Genomic DNA, 20999 nt, shown 5'->3' with positions numbered 1-20999 from the left:
GCTCACCATTGCTAGAAGCCCGAGCTCTAGCATCTGATTTACTTCTCACTGTGTGAATTGTCTTCCATGAGTGTTGAAAACAAAGCTCTGGCACCACTCTTCAGCTTCAAAGAGAAAGGGGTATTTAGAGATGACAGAATTTTAATCAGGGGGAGAAAAGAGTCAAATATACCAATGTCCGGGACCATTATGGTCTGGTGGGTTCCTGAATGTTCTCCTCCCACCTTGGTTCTATAGTCATTTGGGGGTCTGTCTGTGCATGTCCAATTGGGACATGGCCTGGAAAGGACTCAGTAGGTCTGATTGTCTTGAGGGCTGGCTAAGTTTTCAGCCACACATCTTCAGAGTCCCTTGTGGGTCTCTGCTGTTAATCATTTCTTAGACATAGAGGCTTCTTTAAAATACTGAATGGGGATCCCTGGGTGGCGCAGCGGTTTGGCGCCTGCCTTTGGCCCAGGGCGCGATCCTGGAGACCCGGGATCGAATCCCACATCGGGCTCCCGGTGCATGGAGCCTGCTTCTCCCTCTGCCTGTGTCTCTGCCTCTCTCTCTCTGTCTCTCTGACTATCATAAATAAAAATAAAAAAATAAAAATAAATAAATAAATAAATAAATAAAAATAAAATAAAATACTGAATGAACTTTATATAGAACTCTGTGTACTTGTTAAAATTTGTATTTCAATATTACATATGTTCTATTATGTGAATTTCACAATCATAATAACATTTTATATTTTGTATTTATATATTTAAAATATTTTACATATTACATATGTGTGTATATATAATATAATATATATATATAGTACCCATAAACATTAACTGTAAGCTGAATCAAAATATCCCCTTTTGTTTTCTTCTAAAACTTCTATAGTTTTACCATTCACGTTCTGTATGTGGTGTGACATAGGAATCAAGACTCATTGTTTTCTCCACATGGATATCCAAATGATCTAGCACCATTTATTGAAATGATCATTAGCTGGAATCTAAATCATGTCCGAACATAAAAGCATCCATAATTGGCCACAGGTACAGCCTTGAATATATGACAGTAGAGAAATGATAGAAAACAAAATGTCTGGATATGTCATAAATGAGCAAAACATATAAAGAAAGGGGGTGAGTGGGAGGAAATGTGTCAATCTCCTGAGCTGCAAGCCCCCAAGGGGAGAGAATAGTGTCCCTTTCATTTACTGCTATATTTTCTGCACCTGGTGGATTCCTCAGCATGCAATAGACACTTAAAGAATATTTACTAGAATGAGTTCTTTCGTTTTTCTATCCTGGGGTGAATCCAAATCACATAGAAGGAAACCATAAATGTAGGCGCTATAGGTTAACATCGTTTGCCTTGGTGATAAAGTGTCTGTTGCTAGAGCAAATCAGAGACAAACAAGTATGGGAGTGTCAGAAACACATAACTAAAATGAGAAGAGCTTTTCTACACCAATTGCAAGGACATAAGGTATCTATGTAGATTATCCATTAAAAGGCAGACCATGATGAGAACAGAGTCACAGGGGTTTGAGCCATATCCTCCCATTTATTAGTAAGAATTTCGTATGATACAAAACAAAATCCATCATCATCATCCTCACTAATAATAATACTGATTCCTTACTCTATGTCATCATCATCCTCACTAATAATAATACTGATTCCTTACTCTATGCCAAGCAGTGTGCCAAGATCCTTAAATGTATTATCTTATTTCTAGCGATCACAGTTCTACCCATTGGACTATCACCAAGAGATAAGATTTTTTCCAATGAGCTCTATCCTTTAGGTAAACATAGACTTGTAAAATTGCAAGTTAAATTTCTGATGATCTCTCCCACAAGCTTTTAACCTCATGAATAGAAATCCAAGTTTGTAAAACTTTCTGAGACCTTAACTTTTAATTTCCCCAAGCCAGGACCCAAATGACTACATCCCAATTTTTCAAGTTCACCATCCATGAAAACATCATAGTTGACAGTTCATTAACTTGGACTCCAGTCATCAAGCATGCAAGCTTGTAGATGTCCAGTGCCTTAAAGTCATGCACGGTCACTTCTTCCCTACCTGTGGCTTTCTGCCCTGCTGATTGTTATTTCCAATTTCAGCTTAACCTTAACTTAAAACCAACCATTTGCTGGATGAGGAAGAGCATTTATTCTTGGTGTAAAATAAAATGGAAGTCCCTCTTCCCTTGGTGATGCATGACATTTGTGCAAAGTCCAGGCATTCTCTTCCTAAATACCCATCACAAAACTCACCCCACATTGTCAAAAAAAGTAGAATGAAATAATCGGTTCTGAATATAAGGGAGAGAGTTAATGAGCCTCAGTATGTCCCAAGCCAGTCACCCACACTGATTATGTAAAAATATATTTTGCATCTGGTATTTGATTTGCCACACAGTTTAACAGAAAAGTGACTTTATCTATTTTTTCCAATTAGAGGAAGTAATGTTACAATCAATAATTTCTCCTGCTCTGGTATGCTAAATTAATGTCTGTCTATTGTTTTTAAATCACAAAGTGAATATTGGTATAGAAATATAAAATGGTACTATTTCATTTTAATCTATTTAATTTTCCATCTTGAATTATATAATGGGGTTAAAACATTGAATAGAATTAATAGAATGAGTATTTAATTAAGCAATAATGAGTTTCTAAATGGATGCTCAAGGAAACTGGCTTTGTAGTTTATGCAAGAATCAGATAATGGTCTTAACAAAGACTATAATAATTGTGTTGAATGTTTTCTATATTTAAAGTTTTTTTTTTCTGAATTCTTTCAAGAGTAGATTTTAACATAATCCAGTTCCTTGACTAGACTCTACTTTACTTTCAAGATAAAGTCCAAATGCCTTTCTGTGGCCCCCAAAGCCCTGCATAATCTGACTCTGTCTTCTTCTGGAATCCAATAGCAAAGAGTTCTCCCAGCCCTCCCCTGCACTCCAGCCACACCCACCTGCCCTCCATTCTGCAAATGTACCATGTTCCCTCCACCCATGGCCTTTGCTCACTTAGGCCCATCCCTCATCCCTGCAGGCATTTGCTCATGCTGTTCCTGATGCCAGGAATGTTCTCTCTCCTTTCACCTTATTAACTCCTGCTTTGCTTTCAATTCTCAGGGAATTCCTCTCTATTAACCCTCCTCAGACTGAGTCAGGCATCCACTCCCTCTCACCATTCCCCTTTTGATCCACAGGCTCAGGGTTACTTTTTTCCTAACATTTAACACAGTTTTGTAATCATACCTATGCCATGTCTATTTTGTTTTCTAGCATATCCCTAGAATTTAATACTATATCAAGCCTGGCACACAGAAGCCACCCACCAAATAATTGTTGGGTGTCTGTCTGTCATTTCTGGAAGATGGATGGATGGATGGAAGGAAGGATAAATGGATAGAGAATGATGGATAGATGAATAGATAGTGGATGGAGGATGGATAGATAAATGGAATGGAGAATGGATGGATGGATGGATGATAGATGGAAGGAAGATAAATGGATGGATGGATAGATGTTGGATGATAGATGGATGGAGAATGATAGGTAGATGGATGGATGATGGTTGGTTGGATGACAGATGGGTGGATGAATGGTAGGAACACCATAGTAGCTGTGGACACACTAATACATCTAAGGAAGTATCAGGGCCACATAATTCCTAAAACAGTACCACATTATTCCATTTGGAGTCATTTGATTACACACTAAAAGGGTGTTCTATGCCACCTACCTATGGTAGTTGCTGCAGACATTTAAAAATAAAAGCATCCTGAGAAAAGCTGCACAGGTTTTTGCCACTTAGATTTGTCCTAAATATTAATTTTATAAATAGATCCATCCATCTACCCACCCATTTATTCATCCATCAGATTTTCATGTGTCCAGCACTATGTACTATGTGCTATGTACTGGGGATCAGGGCTGAGTCCTCCATCAGGTGCTCTAGGCCCAGTGCCTAGAGTCCTAAAATGAGAAAAAGCACTCTCAGGGTCAAAGAAAATTTTAATATTTTTCTCACTTCGGGAAAAAAAATGAGATTTTTAAAGCCCATGAAAATCTATTATGGTAGGAAGGACCAATGAAAGTAAAAGTACCTAAGATCCATGGAAGTCATAATGCAGCTGTGCTAGAGATGTCCTGGGACACAAGAGAGATGAGTCCATCCTTCCCCTTCTGGAACATCAAGCAAGTGGCAGGATCAGGCATGGATCAGCCAGTTGGCCCCTCTTATGGCTCCTGCAGAACTACAGCCTCTCACATTTCCTCTGATGCCAGGTCCCACTGCCTACATTTAAGAGCACTATTCATTCCACAGATATTACTGTGTCCCTTCTCTGCACCTAGCATCATGTGAGGGGCTGGGGAGAAAGCTGTGAACAAGACAGACCTCCCTGAGCTCCAGCCTCCTCAAATCATGATGTGTTCTGTGTCTTTATCCACGACGTGACCCTCACCCACTTTGACAGAGCAACTTCTCGCCTCTGCACTGTATGTAACTGCCTTTCTACCAGACAGAGGGAACCCAGCACCCTCCTGTCTAAGCACTCCCTGAACCTGCATCAGGGAGTCTGGTGTCTAAGGAACAGGAGTCAGAAGAGACACGAGGTCAGGTTATGAGCTAAGGTCTGGTGTGATCAGTAGGGGACAGAGAACCCGTCCTCTGGCTCTGGACCACAGCAGAGATGAAGGACCAGCCAAAGCAATGGAGGTCTTGAGTAATCCAACTTGTTAAAAGCTGAGATTACAGGAATCCAGGAGACATGGACTTGACCTTTGGTTCACCGAATGACTCTGGACTTTCCTTCCTTCTCTGTGCCTCTTTCTTCATCTGTGTCTGAAGGGATTAGATAGCACTGTGGACATGCAGCCAACAGCAGGCAGGAGCTGACCCCGGAACCCCTCTTGCTGAGCCAGAGGCACTTCAGGCCCCTCCAGCACGGAGCTCAGGCCACCTCCAAAACCGAAGTGGGCTCTCACATTGACACTTCCTTACCAGTCTTGACCTTGGACTCCATCATGCTTCTCTCAACCCGAACTGCATACTAGAATTATCTGGGCAGATTAAGGAAATACTGAATCTCAGGCCTTAGCCCATACCCACTGAATTAGAATAGGGCCCAATCATTAAAAAATAAATAAATAAAAAATTTTAAAAGCCCCCGAAGAGATTATAATGTGCAGATAGGGTTGGGAACCACCTCTCTAGATTTAAGCTTAGGAATGCCGTGATTTTTATGAGAAGGAGGGAAAGATAGAAGGGAGGACTGCTTAGACAGGAATCAGGTCAACCTCGTTGCCTCCTGGAGCCGTATCCCCACGACAGCATCCTCCAGGTTGCTACATTCCATCTTGCCAGCATGTTCCAAGAATTTCCCAGTGCCCCTTTCACAGAAAGGAAACAACCCACCCAGGTTTGCTGAGGTGTGGTAGACAAATTAGTTCCCGTCCCCGCCCCATCCCCCCAAGGCATCAAGATTAAGGTTTATGATTAATGATTTGCAAGTCAATTAATCAGCCACTGCTTTCGAAACCCCATTTCTCAAATTACTTCTCTTTGAACACAAGGGCTTTCTGACATCGCCTCACTGTCTCTAGATTCGCTTTCCTACTAATTGAAATTCCAAGATATTTCTTCTTCTTGTCAGCTTATTGGTATTACTTGTTTGTAAAATATTTGCAAACAGATTACTATTCACCTGTACTGTGTCAGAGGTAAGCACCAAAACAATACTTTATGCTTCCAGCTCAAAGGAATGTGCTAATGATAGCTCATGAAATTCTCTATCTATGGGAAAGCTGATTTTTCATTTATTGATTTATTTTCACCACACCTACTTGCAACAAGTATTTGAGATGTATTCCAATAAAAACACGGCTACAACAAGGCTCCCGACAACTGATTTATATGTTTCCTTAGAAAATGGGTTTTTAAAATCCTCCTAGTTGTGGGGTAGGGTTGGGGTGGATGAAATCGGCTTTCTTCTTTAGAGGAGATGGTGCCATTGAGGAGAAGCCGTGGAGCCGAACGTGGGGTTCCAGCTCCAGGCCCTCTATATGCGAGGGAGGTGCCCTGGCTACCCCGTGACCTTGTCGTTTATGGTATGTGAGGCTGCGAGAGCAGAGATGCACAAAATTGCCTGGAAGTCTGTTTGTCCTTGGACTACAGCTCAGGACGGGCATCCTCTTCCTTGTGGGGACTCAGGACCCACGCTCTTCCCCCTGTGGCTGCACCCTGCCCTTGGGTCCTGTGGTCGTCTGTGCTTAGATAGATGGAAGGAGAGGCAGGGAGAAGGGACAGCTGCTCCCAGCCGGCAAGCATCACTTCTGGCCACATTCAGTAGGAGAGAGAGCAGCCTCCTGGCCTCACCTGAGTGGAGGGAAGGCCGAGAGGAGAGCGGATCCTCTGCTGGCTCCGCACCGCACAGCAGCATGAGCCTCCTGCACCATTCTCCGCGAAATGAGGGGACGTGGGTAACAGACCCACAGTGGGAAGGGCTCTGAAGGGGTTCTTGCTATTTTTACCCAATAGTGACAGTAACCATCTGCTCTATTTGCAGTTTCAAGCCACTGTCGAGGAAGGAGCCGTGGGGGTTATTGTCAACTTGACAGTGGAAGACAAGGATGACCCCGCCACAGGCGCGTGGAGGGCTGCCTACACCATCATCAACGGGAACCCAGGGCAGAGCTTCGAGATCCACACCAACCCTCAGACCAACGAGGGGATGCTCTCTGTCGTCAAAGTAAGGGCGTTTCCCACGTTTCTCCCTCCTGGCTGCCCACCGGCAAGGCCCTCGCTGCTGGGGCAGGTCAGGGAGAAGTCAGCCCTAGTCTCCTCCTCTCAGAATTGGAATAGAAAAAGGCTCAGGGCTTAAGGGTGTACTTGTATCCTCACAGCCACGAAACCAACCTTTTCATAGGTTCTAGGAAACTCGAATGTATGTGTAAACTTAAAAGACAAAACCCAAAGTTCATTTTGAAAGGAGATTCTCAATATGATTGATAATAAGCTATCAAAGATGTATAAAAACAGGATATGTGAAATTTTTTTTAAAGATCTGTGATCAAAAATGTGGATCATTACATTTCTTCTTAGTCTACCCAAGCAGAGTCCTGATTATTCTCTTAAAAGCAGGAGATAAATAGCAAACGACTGGCCCTTGGAGCCCGTGCAAGGGTCCTGGGGCTGCTGTAACACATGACTACGTACTGGGTGGCTTCAGAAAATACAGGCTTATATTTTCTTATATAAGTTCTGGAACCCACAACTCCAAAATCAGTTCCATGGGGCTAAGGTTGGCAGGGCCAATTCCTCTTGGAGGCTCTAGGGGACCATCTATTTCCTTCTCCTTCCCAGTTGCTGGAAGCCACCCACATCCTTTGGCTTATGACCCTTTCTCATGTCTTTAGGCAGCAGAGCAGCAGCAGCGTATCTCTCTGCTCCCATCTCATGTCTGTTTCTTCTATTGACTTCCATGCCTCCCTCCTTTAAGGACCTCTGTGACTCCCTGGATCTACAAGGATAAGCCAAGACCCTCTCCCCCCATGAGGTCCTCAGATGACTCACATCTATGAAGTGTCTTTTGCCACATAAGGTCACCTATTCACAGGTTCCAAGGACTCCCCCTTGGTCCTGCTGGGAGGTCACTATTCAGCCTCGAGCAGGACCACATAAACAACCCAACCAACAAAGTTCCACAGTCATCCCCTGGGCAGGACCCAGAGCCATTGAGAATGGCAGGTCTCAAAGACCCTGGAGGATGAGGGGCTGGGTTTCTCCCAAGTCCTGTTCTTTCCACTACTTCATTCATATTGAACCTTGAATGTCCAGCTGGGAAGTAGAGCCCCCAAGTTCTTCCCAGTTCTACCCTAACAACACAGGCCGTGGCGAACTCATTAGGAGCTCCTGGCACTGCTCTCCTGCCTCTGCAGTCATGCAGTAACAGCGGCTAGCCTGTATCCATAAGAGCCATCAGGCAATTTTCCAAACCTGCAGCTAGAAGACGAGGCTTGGGTAAGTAAATATGCATCCCCATCACAAATCCTACAAGAGCATGGTTCTCCCTGGCCGGCATTCGCTACAGCTTGAGGAGCAGACAATACAAGAAAACCAGAGTCACGGAGGAACATTCTCTCACCACACTGCCCCTTTGGCCCACAGTGCTGAGTCTGAAATGGCATATAGGAGCATCACTGGGAATGCTAGGGGCACCCTAGTTTCCGAGGCCACACCCACACAGGCCTGCTGGGTCACCACGTGAGGGAGAAGGGCCCCCGGGCCCCAGGAGATGCTGGTGTTCTTGGAGCACAGCCTTGTGGAAGAGCTTGCACCCCCATGTTCCTGCGGAGGAGGTGCCTGCAGCACCGGGGGCTCCCTCTGGGCCTCAGTTTTACTAGTGAGTGGTTTCCTTGGCTTCAGAATTAAAACGGAGACTCCCCCTCCCTTCGACTGCCTGCCATGTGAATTCCTCCGAAGGCCCTTGGGCTCTCTCTCTGCTTCTCAACCCACGTGAGTCCAAGACCCAGGACAGCTTTCTACAGGCAGGCCTGGCCTTGTTATCCATGCTCTTCACTTTGACAGCAGCCTAGTGCCTAAGTCGGGAATGCCTTCAGGTGCAAGCAGCAGAATACTGGGCTGAGAGTGGCTTAAATACTAAAGAGAATTTAATGATTTCTAGAACTAGATGAAGGTAGGCCAGTCCAGGATTGGCTGGAAGTTCAGAGTGTCAGAGAGCCAGCAGGGGGCACTGCAAATGCTCTGACTTTTTCCTCATGGACATACAACGGCTGCCAAAGCCCCAGGCATCCTGTCTTCCCCCTGCTGTGTTTCCAAGGCAGGAAGCAAGGAGGCAGCCAGGCAAACAGGAGAGCAAGAGAGTGCTCTAGAATGCCTCTCTCCTGTCATCAGGGAAGGAAATATCTTTACCAGTGGTTTCCCAAGCAATTTCCCATGATGTTTCATTGGCCGGATGAAATGTACCCACCCTCAGCCACAAGGAAGGCTAGAAAGTCCACATCTGGCTTTGGGGTCTCTGCAAGAAGAGATGGGGAGGGAAGCACAGGGCAGGCATGGTCACTGGGCAACCAGCCCCGAGCAGTAGTGCCCTAACCAGTTAGCAGTTAGCTTACCGAAGAAGGAGCAGAACTTTCAAGACTGTGTGGCTCCCAGGGGCGTCCTGCCTCCCTGCAGGACCAAATCCCAACAGTTCTGGAAAGCAAGGACCTGTTTCCTGTTTAAAACTTTCTGGTCAGGAATGCTCTTCGTTGCTTTGTAAACCTATCCCAAAACTGTCAGAGTTACCCTTTCCCCTGAATATAATCCACCCTGCGTTTTAAGTGTATTTTCTCTTATGTCCTCAGAGGAGAAGGAAACATCCAGAAAGCCTTGATCCCCAAACCCATAATAGGCTTAAAAATCTCTGTTGGATCGCTTTCAAACCTTCCATCTTCCAGACAGCAAACCCCAGGTCCTTTGCCCTTCCCGTGTGGTATGGCTTTCCCAGCGCCTAAAGCCTCCACGACACTCATCCACGCCCTCTCTTGACACTTGATGATATATTCATTGAATCAAATCTCTGTAACTTTATTGGAAGTATTTCCAATGTGCTCCCCTCCCTGATCCAGAGACCCTGCACCAGACGAATCATATTACTAAGGTCACATGCATGAGATGAAGGAGGGCTGCTTCGTCCAGCGTGACCCAGGACAGGGTCGTGGAGCAGAGAGCCACATGGCCCCAGCTCCCAGTGGCCTGGCCCAGGGAACGCACAACTAGAATTAGGACAGCTGGCTCTGTGCAGGTGGGGATGAGCACTCGAGCGGCCCTGCCCTCCAGAAAAGCACTGTGCAACTCACTGCCCCTCTGCCCTCCCTTTCTGGCAGTTTTCACATCCAAGCCCTCAGAGGTCAGTGTTGCACTCAGGGGATATTGGCCTGGGAACACACCTCTAAACCCGGCCAGAGAGCAGACCTCTCCCAGCCACTTCATTCCTACCTTCTTCCTTTCTCATCATGCACCCTGGGCCAAAGCCTGGCTCTGGGCCATATATTAGCTGTGTGACTTAGACTGAATTATGCAACTTCTCTGAGCCTGTTCCCTTTTCTACAAAATGGAACTAAAACCCACTATTATGAGGCAAAGTGAGGACTGGGTGACTCAATGCATGTAGAGCCCTCCAATCACACAGTAGGTGCACAGTAAGGGATAAATAATATCATGGAAAATAATGAAGGGTGGTGGTGAAAATCAGACCTCTATATTGGTGGGGGGGGGGGCTGGGGAGCTATGGGTGCCCTGCCTCTGTCTTCCCAGACCTTGAATTAGGTCCCCCAAGAAGAGATATTTTGAAGTCCTTACCCCCAACCCTGTGAATGTGGCCTTTTTTGGAAGTAGAGTCACTGCAGACATGATTAGTGGAGGTCCTGGTGGAGAGGCTGGACCCTACTCCAACAGGACCGTATTCCTGAGAGGAGATGGCCACGTGACAGCAGAGACACCCAAGGAGGCGCCTGTGTGACCGCAGAGGCAGAGAGGTGGACTGGGCAGCTGCAGGCCACAGATCCCCAGGAGGATGCAGGGAAGGTTCCCCTAGAGCTTTCAGAGCCCACATGGCCCTGCTCACGTTCGATTTTGCACTTCCCGTCACCACAACTGTGATAGTGGACTTCTGTGATATGAAGCCACCCAGTCCTTTGTTACAGCAGCCCTAGGAGGATAACACAGCCTCCAGGGTCCCTTATGAGGTCGGAGCTGCCGCTCCCAGCATCTGAGTGCTGGTAGATAAGGGCCCCCAGCCTCTGTCTTCCCAGCAGAACCACCCTCCCCAAAAGGGATACCTAGGCCAGGCCCTGCCAGCCGGAGAGAGCCTGCAGTCTGGGCCTGATGCAAAGGGATGCAAAAGGTCAGCCCCGGCCTTGAGGTGGGGCTTATCTGGCCACGCGGTGAAAGCTCCAGAGCCTCCCTGGCATTGGGTGCAGCTGGACTCCAGCAGAGACCACATCCTTGCATCCTTGCTCCCTGCCTCTCTTCTGAGAAGGCACACCAGTAAATCATACTCCAAACCCCTGCCTCAGGCTCTGCTTCCAGACGTGGCTGGAATCTCAGGGAACCCAGATAGATATCACTCACACACACACACACACACACACACACACACACCATACATAAATACACACACCTAACATAGACATAGACGAACACACATGCACATCTAACATGCAAAGACTAGCACGTGCACGTTTAATATAAAGGCACACATACACTTATCCAATGTAAATGTGCACACATGTACCTAGATGTAAAGAAAGACACATCTTCGCCATACTACTTAAAGGCCATGTGTAAGTAAATTCCCCCCAAGATCCCTGGGATCTTTTCTCCCTGCTCAGATCCACCTCCACCCCCTCCCCCATCCTGCTGCAAGCGGCCCAGCCCTCTCAGGACCGTGTGGGTCTCAAACCCAGGCCCAAATTCTGCCATCAAGAGCCTGTGGAGCTCACAAAGTGAAGAAACTCTAGCCCAGTGGCATTTTTCATCATGGTAGAAAATTCAGTTGGGCTAAATTTGGGATTTCCCAAATGTCTGTTATGTTAGTTAACTTTCTCTCTAAGAAGCACATGGTGCTGCCAGGAGCCTGAGCCAGGATGAAAGAAGCTCTCCAAACCTGGTTTGCACCGCTGGGTCCACCCAGCTCTGGGTCCGGCGGGGGGAGACTCCTGGACACTGGGCTCCACATGTCAGCCCTGCTCAGAGCAGTGAGCGCAAAGTGGCCATGACTCAATGAGCCAAAGGCTTCCGCCTTTCCACTATCCTAATTGAGATGAATGTCTTCTGAGCATGGTGACCCCCTGGTCCCTATCTGAAATCTACTTCAGCGAGGTTGCATATTTTGGGAGTCACTCAGGATGGACAGAAATGTCTTAATAGAAAGGGATGGAGTGGGCAGTGAAGAATTCTTGTGTTGAGGATGGGACCAAAATATAACTGGGCAGCTCCCAGGTGCCAAGAGCATTACATCTATGAGCTCCCTAAGTCCCGCTGGGAATTGTTGCAGGTGAGGGGAGGGGTCCTGCTCCAACCAGAAAGCACCTGTGTCAGGATTTCCTCTGTGCATGCGTGCATATGCGTGCTCATGCATGTACTCACTGCCCCACAAACTGTGGGGTGTGCGATATGCATGTTGGCTGTAGTGACTGTGCAGGTAACATAATTCGCCTACAGTCATCTGACCCTGACTCAGTCAGCTGGATTCAGTTCCAGCTTTTATACCTGCAGGGCTCTCCCCTCAGCTTTTCCCAGTCTCACCGCTGTCCCCATTTCCCATGCCCTTTACAACCTGCATATCATTTGCTTCTTTCTAGTTGAGTGTGAATCGACTCCCTGTACTCCCTTTGGTCTTATTCTTCCAGCCAGAGTATCAGTGTGTCTTGGGTCTAAGGAGTTAGCTACTCATTCTCCCAGTAAACATTAGGAAAATAACTTAAAATAAACAGCTAAAATCACCTAGAATATGACCTCTCCAGTCCTTTCCCCTGTGACACCCTCCCAGGAAACGCACCCGTGCCAGGTGAGTCTCTCCTTTAACTGCTGTAGAGACTCTGGCCTCTGTGCTTGTGGCCAGTGAGGTGGAAGCATTGAGGATGGAATTTTGAGTTGCCTTCTCCATTCGACTCTCCTCCGTGGTAACCAAGGCAGGGCTACCCCAAAACTGGTAAAGCTTAGGTATCAGAATTGTTCATCCCTGAGCCCCCCTGAGTATCATAGTCATGGGGTACAGATTATAAATAGGAAGGCTTTGAATGTCAGTGTGGCAAGGGCGTCACCTAAAGAGCTCTCAGTTGGGGACCCCAGAACTCTGAGGCTCACATAACGTGGTATATCTTACTTCCTAATCAAAAAAACCCTACCAGCTTCCATCCCAAATGTATGTTTCATATCCTTAAGGAGGACCCTAAATTGCATTAAGGTTAGCCCACAAACCAATATCCATCCCTGAACATCCACCCAGGTTCGTGGGATGTCAGAGGGACTTGGTGCAAAAGCCTCTGCCCCTTGTAGCAGATACACGAGCTGAGCCTCCCGTCTCTGCTTTCCAGCCCCTGGACTATGAGATTTCCGCCTTTCACACCCTGCTGATCAAAGTGGAAAATGAGGACCCGCTGGTACCCGATGTCTCCTATGGCCCCAGCTCCACGGCCACCGTCCACATCACCGTCCTGGATGTCAACGAGGGCCCAGTTTTCTACCCGGACCCCATGACGGTGACCAGGCAAGAGAACATCTCTGTGGGCAGCGTCCTACTGACCGTGAATGCCACAGACCCCGATTCCCTGCAGCATCAAACCATCAGGTGAGTGAGCAGCTCCCTGACTGGAGACAGGAGGCAGGCAGAAATTGTGTTTCTTTTCTGGCTGCGGGCCTGGTTGTCAGGAGGGAACTAGCAGTAAATTAAATTTGGTAGTGATCTGGTCAGTAGAAGGTCCATGTCACAATGATGAGCTCGTGGCTGATGATATAGGACCAGGCTGACTCCAGGGGGACACTGCCCCTACACCTGATCCCCAGCTGTAGACCTGCTCTGGAGGAGTGGGGGGGGGGAGGACTTCAGGGGCGCATTTTCAAATGGCCAGAGGGGTCCATCAGCATCAAGCACACTGAAGAAAAGAAAAAGAAGCCACCATCTGTGTGGCGCCATGACTCTCAGACACTAGCCCTACATTCCCATTACCATGACTTTATAAGGAAGGTGTTGGCTGACTCCACTTACAGATAAGGGTGTTAGGAATCCAGAGAGGTTCTGTGATAGCTCAAGCCTGCCCAGCTCAGTAGCAAAGGAATCGCAATAGAAACAGGACAGTCTGCAAAGTCCATGCTGCCTGCTAAGTGCTGTGGACGCTGAACTGTCTGCCAGAAGGGGAAGGAGCAGACATTCCTGGTACTTAGAAGTGGATGGTCGTCGGGGTTAAGTTTTCAACTGATAAATGGCAAGTCAAAAAAAAAAAAAAAAAGTCTGTAAAAATTTCTGTCTTCATTTCTCAAGCTCTGTCCGGTGCTTAGGAAAAAAATGTTTTCATGACAAGATTTAATTAAATGATCATTACCCACAGCGCTAGCACCGACAAGCTGCTCTCTCAGTGCGATGTTTCACAAGGAACCTAAATCGGCATGCAGGTCCAAACGCACGCTTGTCTCCGCAAAAGAAAGTTATTAATCTTTCTCTTCCAAAATCTAATCTTCTTCTCACAGGAGAAACAGATAATCAAGTATTAGATACACTTCTAATAAACACGTGTCGCATTTTCCTGATTTGAAACACCTGGAAATGTGTCACAGCCTCTGCGTGGCCACTTTCCCGCAGAGCCAGCCGGCGACAAGTGGCTCACGACAAGTGGCTCACGTTCGTTCCCAATCCCAAAAGGGGATTTACTTTCACCACAAAACTTTCTGAAATGCCAGGTGAACTAGATACAGGGCTGAACTAAACCGAATCCTATTAATAATGTGACTCTGAAATCGCCATTCTGTTGTCTCTCTTTCCTTTTCCTGCTGGGTACCTGGCGAAGGAAATAAGCAATTTAAATATCAAAGAGAAAGCTTTCCTTAAGCCCTTAGATCGGGAAAAGTGTAGCTTCAAGGGCAGTAAGACAGTTGTGCTAATTTAGGTTGTCTTTAAGGGGAACTTACTCGTCATTTTGTATTTCTACAACAGGAGCCCAAAGAGGGAACTCTGGTGGGGGGAGAAAGGGAATTCCAATGAGCTTGTTGTGGCTGAACTGGGCAGCTCTGTGGTTGCTGCGTGACCTGGGATGTCTGTCGCCAGTCAGAAAGCCCTAGTGTGGTGGGGAGGGGCAGGTGCGCGCCATCCACAGCAGGAGAGGAGGGACTGTCCAGGTTCCTTGTCAAAGACCAGCTCTGGCTGACTTAGGCAAAAGGGAGAATTTGCTGAAAGAGTCACTGGATAGTTTATTGAACGGAAGCACATGTTTAGAACCAGGCCCGAGGGGCACCTGGGTGGCTCAGTGGTTGAGCATCTATCTGCCTTTGGCTCGGGGTGTGATTCCTGGGATCCAGTCCCCTCATTGGGCTCCCCGCAGGAAGCCTGCTTCTCCCTCTGCCTGTGTCTCTCACAAATAAATAAATAAAATCTTAAACAAAAAAAAGGACCAGGCCTGAGATACTCCAGCAATGCTGAGTCTCTAGGGTATCAGAAGTGATGAGCTGACCCTTCCCGACCCCGCAGGGTGACTGAACCACCTCCAGCCATTTCACATTTGTGCCACTCGCTCATGTGGGTTCACGTGCCCTGGGCCCATCCACCTTGCCTGAGCTGCAATCATGAGCCTCTCAATCAGGGTGCCTTGACGTCCATGGAGGTGATGCTCTTGGATGTGGCCGCCCAGCACAGCGGGCAGCCGATGGGAAGAGAGGAAGGGAACTCTCTTTCAAGTGGTATCTGGACCTGGGAATGTGGGCCAGGCCTCAGAGAGTGGTCCCAGCAAGTGGAGGTAGGGACATGATTCTGGCCTGGAAGGAAGGGGGTGGCTGGCAAAAGCCAAGGTATTGAGGGGTATCAAGACCAGGACATGAGCCATGGAGAGCAAGGACCTAGGTACAGGAGTAGGGTGCAAGCATTCCCCGTCCTATCACAGGCCAAACATCCATGGTGCCCACCCTGTGAGAAGAGGGGCCAAGGAAAGTAATGTGTAAGTTACTAGATGTGAAACCCAAGGGAAAGAGCAGAAGTGTGGAAGCCCTGGTCGGTCGTCGCAGATCTGAGCCATCATCACAAGCTGCCAGGTCCCACCCAGGATGGCATGCATCGGCCCACATAGCTGAAAAGTGCCCAGGGACCAGGGCATCCAGCCTGAGACCGGGGGTTCAGAGTATGTTCCTTCTGTACCTCTTGGCTCTGCTCTCCTCCAGGCTTGGCTTCAGCCTCAGCCATGCCTGAATGGCCACCAGCAATGCCGGCCCTTGGCCTACCAGTCAGGGAAGATGTTCCCAACTGAAAGTTCAAGCCCCAGGGCCAGGCTTGGGTCTCACTGAGCCAACTTGGATACATGCCCATCTCTGAGCCAAACAGAACAGCACCGGGGTGGGGGCACTGGGCTTCGGGGTGGGGCCGGCCAGCCTGGGACATGGTTTTCTAATAATCCCCCACTTGGCTGTCCAGAATTGTCCAAAACACACGGAGACCTTGTGAGTGGTCCTGTTACTATTGTCATCTTTAGTGACTCTTTGTGGAGTGGGCATTAGAAGAGGGAGAGGACTTTCATCTCTAGGAGTACTCTGAGTTGAGGTGACAGAAGCACACAGCAAGAGATGCTGTCCCAGACATCCTGTCCCCAAGGGTCTCCGTGCTGTCTGTACCACTGCCCTGGGCTCTTCCGCCATAGTCTCTGTGTCTTTCTCCCTGTGTCTGCCTCTGTTTGAGCCTGTTTCCCTGGGTATATCCTCTGCTCTGCTCTCCCTCCCTTGGCCCCCTCTCCGTGTCTCTGGCTCCCTCCCCTAACTGTCTCTGTCTCTGTCACTGTCTTCCCTCTTTTCCTTCCTCTGTGTCTCTTCCATCTGCCCTCCCCTATCTGATTCTCTGCGTCTCTCCCCTCTCCTTCCTCTGTCTCTCCCCAGCACCCTATCTCTATCAGTATTTCACTCAAGATTCTCTGTGACTCAGCCCCAATAGCCCCATTGTCATCTCGAGTGACTCACCAGGCACAGGGAGCCTTTGAGCCCACCGGGGGATGCGCCCCCTGACCCACCGGGATCCTGATGTAGGTCCTGCCCCAACCTGGACAGGCACTTTGGCCTCTTCCCTGAGGGCAGCTCCTCAGCTGTCAAAGCAAGGACACCTCCTCCCCACTGCAACCCACGCAAAACTTAGGACCTTCTAACTAATTCGTATCCCGGCCTGTGTCCTGTCTCCCGTGATGAAAGACGCGTCTCGTCTCGGGCACGAGGATGACACTGCTGGCCCCTGCCAGGCACTCTTTCATCTCACCAGGGAGCAGTAAAGTCTGTGAAAGGCGCCTTGATCTCTGAGAAGCCTGTAACGCTGAAGACAGGAGGTGTCCAGGCATCAGAGTGAATATTCTCACTAAAAAGCCCGAGTTATTAAAACTTGTTAAAAAGCCCATCGAATTGCGCTCTTAGCCAAATCAAAATGGACATCGGTGGGCCGGTGACGGACAAAATTCTTCTTTTTAATGACTTGTATCTTCTTATCCTTATTATAAAGTTAAGATAGTTCACGGAAGAGACTTTGGAAAAGACAGTTAAGAAGATAATAAAGAATCTGTAATCACCTTGCACAGGAAATCCCCTCTTAACAGCCTGGGTATATCTCCCTCCATCACATGTGAGAAAACTTCCTTTTTTTTTTTTTTTACCAGAATTGGCTCCCATCACTCGTCCTATTTTGGGACCTGCCATGTCCGTTTCCCAGTATATGGTGAACAGCTTTCCATGTCAAGGCATAGCCATTATTTTTAATTGCTTGATAGTATTCTATTATTCTATTACATGGATGTTCTCATTTATCCATTCATTTCCTTGTTATTGGATATTGAGAGTGTTTCCAATTGTGCACAATTATTTTTTGAAAAGGTCAGTGGACATGCTTATAAATTGTTTAATGCATCATTAACTTCCCGAAGAATTTTTTTAATACTATGACGAAAAGTATTGGTATTATTAATGCCTTTATTTTATTTTTTTTTATATTAATGCCTTTTGTCATCAAAAGAATTCTTTGTTTTTTTATACCCAGTCAGTCAAATTTATATTTGCCCTTTTGATTTAAATTGATGTGAGGATTAGAAAGCCTCTCTGCTCCAAGGTCAAGTTGCTACTGACATGTTCTGAAACAGAGCTGCCTCCCCACCCCATCCCCTCCACACCCCACAGTCACACCAGCCTCCTGCGGACTTCAGGGTGGAGCCGGGCCTCCACACCCACAAGACAGGAGCCAGGCCTTTCTCCGTGACCTAATGAGGGTGTCTCTCACGAGGAGCAGGCTTTGCAACTGAGCTGGTTGGCTAATTACTGTCAGAAGGAGCAGCTCAACAGGAATTATGCTAAACTAGAAATGACTGCCTTTGCCCCCACCGGGGAAGTGAATATCAGACCCTAACCCTTGCGTCCTGTTGATTCAGTTGCTTTGGGGAGGCAGCCAGCAGCTCAATCCTTCTGAACGCCCGACTGGACTTTTTCATTGTCTTTCAAAATCAGGGGATTTCTGGGGAGGCAACCAAGTGGCAATTGTTCTTCCAAACGTTTTTTCAGACAGAGCTCATCTTGTCTGGGGTCTGCAGCAGAGGCTTCTTGAATATATACAATATGAGTGGAAGAGAAATGTCGTCCCTTCCAAATGTGAAATGACCTGTTGCTGCTTAACATGGTTTTGGAAAGGATCATTCATCCAGAGTGTGTTGAGCAGCCCTGTATCTGTGAGGATTAGTGTAGCTGAATAGAACAGGAAAATTCAAAATGACAGTGGCTCAAAAAAGATAGAACTCTATTTATTTATTTATTTATTTATTTATTTATTTATTTGTTTATTTTTGTCTCACATAACCAAAGTCTAGAGTAGCCATGGCAGTGTCCAGGGCTTGTATGGCAGTTCCACAAAGTAGTCAGGGGCCCAGGCTCCTTCCTGCTCACCATTCGACAACCTCCAGGCTGGCATCCCCTTCCTCGTGGGCTGTTATGGCTGCTAGTGCTCCAGCCTTCATGTCTGCATTCCCGACTGTGGGATGGGGCACCTGAGTGACCCAGTCAGTTAAGCATCTGCCTTCAGCTCAGGTCATGATCTCAGAGTCCTGGAGTCAAGCCCCGAGTCTAGCTCCCTGCTCAGTGGGGAGTCTGCTTCTCTCACCCTTTCCCCCAACACTATTTGTCCTCTCTCTCTCTCTCTCTCTCTCTCTCAGATAAATAAAATCTTTAAAATGAAAGAAAGAAAGAAAACAGACAGATGAGAAAAAGGGGAAGAAGGGATTGGGTCCTCCATCTCTTAAGGAGACTTTCTGGAAGTCACCCCATTTCTATTTAAATCTCATTGGCTGGGATCCTTGGGTGGCTCAGTGGTTGAGCCTCTGCCTTCCACCCAGGGTGTGATCTTGGGGTCCCGGGATGGAGTCCCACATCGGGCTCCTTGCAGGGAGCCTGCTTCTCCCTCTGCCTATGTCTCTGCCTCTCTCTGTGTGTCTCTCATGATTAAATAAATAAAATATTTTTTAAAAAATAATAAATAAATAAGTCTCATGGGCTAAAATTAGTCACATGCCACACGTAACTGCAAGGGATGCTGAACCATATGGTCATTAGCTGGATAGCAACCAGCTTTTAAAACTGGGATTCTTTACAAAGGAAGAAGGGAAGAGTGGATGTAGTGCGGTAACTAGACGTTTCCACCATGGGAACCTTTGGGGATTGAGCCTTTCTATATAACAAAAAAACCATAGGGTAAATTGAAAATGATGAAACATGCCATGATGTTAGATTTCTACACAATTGAAATAAAAGATAATCATGGTGCTAAAGACCACTGCTTGAAAAAGGCACAAGGATTATAGTTCTCCATTCATTCATTGACAGAGTTGAACGGTATTCATTCAGCGCCCGGTGTGGCCCTAACACCACGAGGCGCAGTGTATTCACTTGTGAAAGAAGCAGTCTCAGCCTGCAGCCTCCCAGGAACTTGCATTTGTGACAGCAAGAGCATGTGCTACCCCTGACATCCCCCCCCCCCCCGGAAAGAAGGGGGGAGGTGGGGATGGGAGGGTAGGAAGGAAGAAAGGAAATAAATGAGTAAGAACCAGTGGTCCCTAGCTGGGGAGAAGGAGCCAGGAGGCCGAAATTGTTTCTAGGCATCGCTGTCACCTCGCTTGTCCACAGATTCCTGAATCCCTCAGAAATCCCGCTCTCCCCATGCCTCTGTGCAGCTCTCTGCCTCCTGGCAACAGGCTGTTGGCCCAAAGTGGCAGAGATCTCCACACCCCCCTGCAGCTGTGTGTTTGAGAATGAGGGTAGTAATATTGCTGGTACAGAACTAAATGCCCAGCGTTTTTATATGAAAGTGCACCAAAGCACCACCACCGGTGTCATTTATTTCGCACCCTACAAGTGACACATCATTGGTCTCCCTTTTTGCTGTTGAGCAAGGAAAGCAGAGACTCTCTGAGCCCTCCATCGTGGAAGGAGAACACGCAGAGGTGTGTAGAGGCCTGCTGAGAGCCCCTGCGGTTTGCTGGTGCCCACTATGCTCACCCCTGCGTGTCCCACTGAGGTGGGCTGGGCATCACCTCTGCAGGGAGGCTGCCCTGACCTCGGGACTGTGTTCCCCAGGCTGTCCGGACATCCAGCCCTACCCTCCTCAAGCCTTACTGTCATTCCCAACCTAATCCTCCATCCTCTCACCGAACCCGGGCTCTGGGAGGGTAGCCAACCCTCCCTGATGAAGCGCCAGGGCCACATCAGTACTATTACAGAATTAAGCCCTTGGGACCCAGCACATGGACCTTCAGATTCTTCAGGGAGCCTACAAAATTGTCAGGGACCTGAACGCATAATCTATCATCTCCAAAATTTGAAAAGAAAACAGCAAAATTGAAATGAATAAATACCGAGCATCCATAGATAGCATCAGGGCAACTTTGTCAGGTCAACCTGAGCATTTGCAAAGCTATCTTTACCTCTGTGAGCCATTTGTAGATCTCACATTACAAGAAGGTCTGAGTCTTGCTAGAGAAGTCCTAGGGGGTCACTAATGAAATATTCCTGGCAGCTAAATAATTCCAAAGGCCAAAGTATAAACATCGTTTCAAAAATTTGACGGGGGGGGGGTGGAAAAATATATTTGCAATGTGGGTACATGCCAGGATATTTGATAGGACTTGGGATGAGGCCACCAGAGACAGAGAAGACTCTTTGTGGCTGGAAGCTCTTGAAATAGCCCCAGTCCGGCCTGGGCCAGGCAGATGGAAGTGCTCAGCAA

At 47.5% G+C, this 20999-nt stretch overlaps 1 protein-coding gene across 1 annotated transcript in view; it reads left to right on the top strand.

The window, feature by feature from the left end:
• The window catches only part of CDH13 (cadherin 13), a 1001392-nt gene that overhangs the window by 891199 nt on the left and 89194 nt on the right, over positions 1–20999 (top strand). Inside the window, exons 9-10 of the mRNA XM_041770316.1 lie at positions 6570–6752; positions 13105–13358. Of these exons, the coding sequence (XP_041626250.1) occupies positions 6570–6752; positions 13105–13358 (437 nt within the window). The remainder of the gene's footprint in view (positions 1–6569; positions 6753–13104; positions 13359–20999) is intronic.

This window comes from Vulpes lagopus, chromosome 10, assembly GCF_018345385.1.
Source record: "Vulpes lagopus strain Blue_001 chromosome 10, ASM1834538v1, whole genome shotgun sequence".
Taxonomy (NCBI): domain Eukaryota; kingdom Metazoa; phylum Chordata; class Mammalia; order Carnivora; family Canidae; genus Vulpes; species Vulpes lagopus.
This window is presented reverse-complemented; position numbering and strand designations above follow the sequence as displayed.